The sequence below is a fragment of the Gadus chalcogrammus genome, chromosome 3 (assembly GCF_026213295.1).
Source record: "Gadus chalcogrammus isolate NIFS_2021 chromosome 3, NIFS_Gcha_1.0, whole genome shotgun sequence".
Classification (NCBI taxonomy): domain Eukaryota; kingdom Metazoa; phylum Chordata; class Actinopteri; order Gadiformes; family Gadidae; genus Gadus; species Gadus chalcogrammus.
The window spans coordinates 12,245,488-12,252,514 of record NC_079414.1 but is presented as its reverse complement, the minus strand read 5'-3'; the positions used below and the strand labels follow the sequence as shown (position 1 = coordinate 12,252,514).

Sequence of the window (7,027 nt, the reverse complement as noted above, 5' to 3'; positions counted from 1 at the left end):
TGGATGGCCTCATTGAATTCGATTTCATCCTGTTTGAGAGAAAGAGGATGTCAGTTTTAAATTGTACAACGTACTACAAATCATCAACTTTTAGATGTTATTTTTAAAAGGTGTTAACCTCAATAGGCCTTTCCTCTTCCCTTTCAAGTGCCGCAGACAATGTTTCTCCATCATCTTCCTGTAATGACATTAACAGTTGTGTTCAGCAATTATCAAGACATTATTAATAATCTGTGGAAGGTGAAGAATTGTTACAATTGCATGGAGGTTGGTGAGGGCATCTGGTTCCAGTAGGGCGATGACGCCATCAGTAACTGGAAGAAGATGATTAGACAGTGAAATTATTACTTGAGCCAGAATATTGCCCCATCTAATTTGCAACGCGCTGGGTTGCGTGTACATATTTAATTATTTTGAATAACCAACCTCTTATAAAGGCACTTCTATCCTGGGGGGTGGGGGGGGATCAGAGGAGCTCCCCCCAGGGATGCCCTCAGCCACAGGACCCATACTCTGTTGGCTGCTGAGGGCCATCTCCTCAGCCACTGTGAGGGCTGCAGGTGGTGGACCCCCTCCAGTCTTCCGGGCCTCTGCTTTTTTCAATTTGCTAACATGGAGGAAAATGTTACCCTAATATTCAGTAAGCGCTATTTTGAAGACACATTTATATGTATATACACATACATACATTGCATTTTGCCTAGGTGTAGCCTTCTAATATATCTAAATCCTATTAAATATTGGCAGTGTTGGGATGGCTGAGAAATGTACTACTAACATTTACTGCTTAAATATAGACCCATCACATGTTGAATATAGCTGTTAAATTAGGTAGAGCAGGCAAAACAGCACAATTGATTTGATTTCAATTAAACATTAGTTTACCTGTTTGAACTATATTTTTGTACTTCATTTTTCATTTGCTGCCAAGTCCTCTTGGGGCAACTCGGGTTGTTCCTGTGTAAATTGACACACACACACACACACACACACACACACACACACACACACACACACACACACACACACACACACACACACACACACACACACACACACACACACACACACACACACACACACACACACACACACACGTCACACACACACAATTTACATATTGAATAAGTGGAAGATATTAAACTTTCCTCTTATTTTATTTTACTATTTTATTTTACTCACGCATTGACTTGTTCAGCTATTTCCTGCCAAGCTCTCTCTCGCGCTCTCGCTGCCACGGCGGTATTGCTTTTTTTGGTGAAAATGGGTACCTGCTCGGCATATGCGTGCATTAGAATTTCCAATTCCGTGGGTGAAAAATTAACTGGATCTACGTTTTTGGTCCATGTTTGATCATGTTATCAGAGATCCATTGATGATGGCTCTTTATAGTCAACAGGCAAGCCCCCAACACTGCGTGAACACACTCAGAGTTGATTAAGCCAACGCTGATCACAGGGGCCGGTATTTCAAAACTTGTAATCCAGATCAGAATGATCCGGATAACCAAATCCCCCTGTCCTCAGCCACGGATCAACCTGATCTATCCCGGTATTTCAAAACTTTGCTGGATTGGATCAGAGTGATCCTGATACCGGCAGATTGGGATGTCCAAATCCGTCCCGCCCCCTGGATCACAGACAGGAAACGGAGCCAACATTTTACAGAAAAAGGAGAAGCTAGCTCAACTATTGTCTCTGAATTAAAGTATAAACTTAGCCAGTGTTGATGCGTCCTCAGACTAGATGAAAGGCAATCATTATATTGAGTTAACCAATTATGTAAATCAGCACAGAGTTGAAAGAAGAGCTCGGCGATCTCTAATTAAGCAGAGTTTGCGCTAATGCGAGCTAACGCTGCTCCATTGACTCCTGTGTTAAGGAGCTAACAAGCTAGTAAATAGGCTAGCGTCTGTATGTCGCGGTCCACAGTCCATTTGAATGCATTCACTCGCAAGGCATTGTGTGTAGATTTTAAAATGTGTTGTACATATCTTTTTAGGAAACAGTTGTTAACAAAGGGGACAGCCCTAAAACCTTAATATTAGATTTTCTTTACAGATGTCTGTGGGAAGAGACTTGCACAGACTTGCTCCAAATGGCATTACTTTTTGAGCTTTGGCTATGAAAATTAAGTGTGTGTGCTGAATGCATGTGAATAAAAACATTAGACAGAGTTTCAGTGGAGGCCTTTATCAGTGGGTAACTTAACAAAAAAAACTGTTACTTAAATAAGGCATTCATATTCAAACTTAAACATACAAATCGAAGTTTTGTTAAACAAAAGCACCAGACCTTATCAATGAGGATCAAGAGAAATACAAATTAACCATGGCATTTCGAACTGCTCTTCCTGCTGGTTCATCTGCTTGATGTGGTGGTGGTGGTGGCTGCAGCTGTGGTACTTCTGCCTCAAGTGGTGGTCTGTCCAGGATGTCTTCATTCAGAGGAACTCTTCTCAATTGGGCAATGTTATGAAGAACAATGCAGGCAGATATTATATTGCAGGCCTGCTTCGGCTCCACACGAAGATAGTTCAGGCAGGCAAATCTGCGTTTTAAAACACCATTGATACGCTCAATTGTTCCCCTTGTTGCGCTGTGTGCATTGTTATACCTCTGCTGTGGGTCACATGTGACAGTAGCAAAGGGGGTCATAAGCCACCGTAGAAGTGGGTAGCCACTGTCACCCAGGAGGATACCATCCGGCGCAGTTTGTTGCAGTCTTCTGTAGAGATGACTTTCTCTTAGAATCCGTGCATCATGTACAGAACCAGGCCATCTCACAACACAGTTGGTTATTTTAAGGTCAGCATTCCCTATGAGCTGCACGTTGATACTATGCCGTCCCTTTCTGTTGACAAATTCCCATTCTCTTTCATGGGGTGCCTGAATGTGTATGTGGGTGCAGTCAATGGCACCAATAGTGTTAGGCATCCTGGCAATTGAGAAGAATTTTCTCTTGGTTTGTGTTATTTCTTCCTCAGTATCTGGAAATCTCACATACTGGTGAATTAGACCAGCCAGGGCTGCTGCCACTGAATGCATGACGTCTCCCACTGTAGACTTTGTCACAGCCAGGCCATCTGCAATGACTTCATAGAAGGATCCACAGGCAAAGAAACGTAGGGCAATAAGCACCTGCTCCTCCACAGTTAAGGCATGACTCCTTCTTGTAGGACGTTGAAGATGTGGGCGAAGAATTTCACATATATACAAAATATCTTCTCTTCGAAATCTAAACCGTGCATAAAGCTCATCATTTGAGTACTGCTCAATGAAATTACCTCGTTGGACATACTGACGAGGCTTGTATTGTCTCTGACGGTGCCGCAGGACATGTACTATGGATGTCATGTTGAAGAAGCAAAGGTCATTGACCTAACGAGCCCAGTTTTAAAGTCTGTGACCTGTTCTTTCTCACCTGCTTTCAATTTAGCTTTATGGTATTTAAGGCCTTCCTTAGTGATAGGGCTTTCTCAGACAACATGGAGAAGAATAAAGGAAGTAATTTCACAACAGCAGAGACAACGGCCCTTTTGGAGGGTGTTCGTGCCAATTACCAGGCCCTTTTTGGAGGTTTTAGTGGTCCTGGACAGAGTTCTCTGTCCTCAAAAGTAAAAAATAAAATATGGGCCGACATAACAAGGCAAATTAATGCCACTGGTAGTGGCCAACGGCGGAGTGTTGAGCAGGTTCGGCTTAGGTGGAAAAACTTAAAGCAAAAGGCTACGAAGGACCATTCTGAGGCGAAAAACCCCCAAACAGGGAACAAGTCCATAAAACGTGGGGAGTTCACTGATACGGTTTTGGACATCATAGGAGGTGAGAGTTCCCAAGTCTTGTTTGGAATACTGCCAGCTGGTACAGGGGAGTCAATCGACCCCACGGAGCCTCTGAACCTGTCTGCTGAATTGGTCACCCTCACCCCTGTGGGGCTGGCATTTGAAGAGCCCAGCACAAGCCAGAGCCCTGTCTTGGAGGAGATGTGGAATCCACCGGCACCACCACCACCATGTAAGCGCAAAAGGCAAGCTGAGAAGGGGGATGGCTACAATGAACTACTGAAGGTGGAAACGGAACGGGCTCAGCAACAAATAATTCTAACAAATGAACAAATCAAACTAACACTTCTTAAACAAGAAGAAGTGAAGTTAAGAATTCAGTTGCTGGAAAAGCAGTTAAAAGACTGAAATGTATACTGCATAGTTTAACACTGTTTGTTTAATAAATCACATTGTTTTTCCTTCATAATTCCTTGTTAATTGGAGTTTGTAATGTCACTTACACGCAGTAGTGTAATGTTTATTCTGTGTTGCACTTCTGACGCCGATTTGTTAAAGCATTGCAGTGAACAGCGTGCATGTTTGCAGAAAAAAAAAAGGAACGTGAAAAGGAAATAAACATTGATCAAACAGCAGTGAAGCTTAGTTGTATTAAACAAAGAACTTTGGGAGCAGTTACACTTCAACTGTTCAAATCTTAACATGTAATCTCCCTCAAATCCACCTCTGAGGTGGGATCAGGGTGATCCTGATTTTTAGGATCAAACTGATCCAGATTTCCCACTTAAGTTTTGAAATACTCAACAGCAGCTTTTAATCCGGATCAAAGGCAGGATTGGATTGCCAAATCTGAATCTGAATCTTCAGGATCAGATTTGCTTTGAAATACCCGTTTTTAGGATCTGATCAGGATTTAATCCAATCCAGGTGGATTAATCCTGTCGGATCATTTTGAAATACCGGCCCCTGTTCTGAAACCGAAAATCCAGAGTCGCTTTTCAACCCTGAACTCTGAGTCAACCAACTCAGAGTATGTTAAACCAGCTACCAGAAACAGGCCTCAGGTTTAGTGAAAACTCTGAGTTAGTTAAACCCGAGATGAGGGAAACTCTGGTTTTTCGGTTTCACAAAGCCAGTTCAGCTTAACTCTGAGTCAGTTACCCTGCCAACATACTCTGTGAAACTAACCTGCTCGCTGGCAGGTTTTCTTCAACTAACCCAGAGTTTCTCCTGCTCTTAAGTTGAAGCCTGCAGACGGAAGGCAGTGGCAGACATGGCGTGCCCTTTTAGTCAATTTGATATATTCTAGGGTTTCCAGGTGTGATTGGCTGCATAGATGGCACTCACATTCCTATCATAGCTCCTTCAATAAATTAAGGAGATTATGTGAATAGGAAATCTGTCCACAGCATACAGGTAGGCCTAAATAGTAGCCTTTAACATTCCAAGTGAAATATACTTCACTATACAGCTAATTACTGTTCTCCACTGTGAAGATCATATGTGACGCAGCCCACATGATAAATAATGTGGAAGCGAAGTGGCCTGGGTCTGTGCATGACTTACGAATGTTTCATGAGTCTACATTAGTGCCAGATTTGCCCGTGGTGAGTTTATATATATAGTTTATATATCCAGTATATAGTTATATCCTATGATCAATATTTTGTTTCCTCCTATTGCAACTGAAACAATGAAGTGTATTTTGTATTATCATAGGAGAGTTTGATGGTTATCTACTCGGAGACAGAGGGTACCCCTGCCAGCGCTATCTGCTGACCCCTTACCCTGACCCTGGCCCACAGCGACACTACAACTTGGCTCACTGCAGGACACGAGTGGAGATGACCATCGGCATACTCAAGGCCCGGTTCCAGTGCCTTCGTAGGCTCAGGGTCACCCCGGAAAGGGCTTGTGACATTATAGTGGCATGTGTGGTTCTCCACAACATTGCCACTATTAGAGGAGAACAATGTCCTACTCTTTCCCCCAATGATCCAGATAATAATCCTGACCCCCCTGCTGATGCACGAGATGCACGAGATGGAAGAGCTTTTAGAGACATGATATGCTTCAATCATTTCTAACTGACCAATCACCTCCCCAGTCCACATTTGCCTAGAACGGCAAATGTTGTACAGTTGTTAATCCTTTGTTGTCGAAACAATTAAAAAACATCCACCTGTGGGCACGTCACCGACCTTTAACTGATGGTCCAGCAGCTGTATTTCCTTTTTTGTTTTGGTGATCTGCAGCCTTATGTGCTCCATTTCTAGGTGTGATTTGTTTATTTGGGATTCTAAATATACTTTGTAAAGTTGTTTCACAGGGAGCTATAAGAACATAAATGACGTTGAATTTCACAGTGCCATGTCTACTTAGTGTCATTGTAAGTTGTGGGTCAATGCTGAACAACATCTTACTGAGGTAAGCTGTGCTGTGGAGGTTGATGGACCTTCTTCCTCATTGTAACTTCCGGCATTGCTCTGTTAGAGAGAAAGAAGTTGCAAGTTGTATTGTGGAACAATTAACTGAAACCAAAGTTATTAAAAAAAAAAAAAGAGGTGTAAACCTCAACAGGCCTCTCTGCATCTTCCCTCTCTGTGGCAGCTGATAAGGTGTCTTCACCATCCTCCTGTAATGAAACAGAATGTTTGTGTTAAATTCTACCCATTATGACAAATCTGTGGAATATTAAGAGTACTTACAACAACATGGAGGTGTGTTATGGCAGAAGGCTCCACGAGACAGATTACACCATCATCAGTAACTGGCAGAAGATAAAGATTAGACAGTTGATGATTACCCAGAAAAGTGCCCCACCTAATTACCTTTTTTTTTTTACAATAGTGTGCAGGACCCATCAACATTTTTCAAACTGAGTCACCTTAAAATAGATTGATATCTGAAAGCAACAGCAGTCAATTACAAAGAACTGTAGCCTACTGCTACAAGAAAAAAAATCAGTGTGGCAAGTGGTTTCTAAGATGAATGGGTGGCCATTACTGAACACTAGAAAAAGGATTGATATACATGCCATTCATTTGAATAACTTACCTCTTATGTAGGCCCCTGTGTCCTGGGGCGTGGCTGGGTCCAATGAGCTCCCCCCAGAGATGCCCTCAGCAATGGGTCGCCCACTGTTGTGACTGAGGGCCATCTCTTCAGCCTCTGTGACAGGTGGTGGTGGTTGACCGCCACCTGTTTTGCGTGCCTCTGCCTTTTTTCTGTTGGATATAATGGA

The 7,027-nt window shown here is 42.7% G+C and overlaps 1 protein-coding gene and 2 long non-coding RNA genes across 4 annotated transcripts; all 3 read right to left on the bottom strand.

Moving 5' to 3' along the window:
- Positions 1-137: 137 nt before the first annotated feature.
- Positions 138-445, bottom strand: LOC130379275 (uncharacterized). The gene is made up of 3 exons (XR_008895107.1): positions 427-445; positions 256-314; positions 138-178 (listed from the first exon to the last, which is right to left on the bottom strand). It is a non-coding gene; the product is annotated as an uncharacterized LOC130379275 (long non-coding RNA).
- A 1,022-nt stretch (positions 446-1,467) lies between these two features.
- Positions 1,468-4,742, bottom strand: LOC130379271 (putative nuclease HARBI1). The gene has a single exon (XM_056585996.1). The coding sequence runs from the start codon at positions 3,353-3,355 to the stop codon at positions 2,309-2,311; it is 1,047 nt and encodes a 348-aa protein (XP_056441971.1). The 5' UTR covers positions 3,356-4,742; the 3' UTR covers positions 1,468-2,308.
- Positions 4,743-6,047: 1,305 nt separating this feature from the next.
- On the bottom strand, positions 6,048-6,656 carry LOC130379274 (uncharacterized). 2 transcript variants are annotated; one of them, XR_008895106.1, is made up of 4 exons: positions 6,492-6,656; positions 6,356-6,418; positions 6,207-6,269; positions 6,048-6,116 (listed from the first exon to the last, which is right to left on the bottom strand). It is a non-coding gene; the product is annotated as an uncharacterized LOC130379274 (long non-coding RNA). The 2 variants fall into 2 exon arrangements; XR_008895105.1 differs by having other exon boundaries at positions 6,074-6,269.
- Positions 6,657-7,027: the final 371 nt, after the last annotated feature.

Excerpts from the sequence above, each read along its gene's own strand:
- LOC130379271 (XM_056585996.1), bottom strand. The coding sequence starts at position 3,355 with ATGACATCCATAGTACATGTCCTGCGGCACCGTCAGAGACAATACAAG.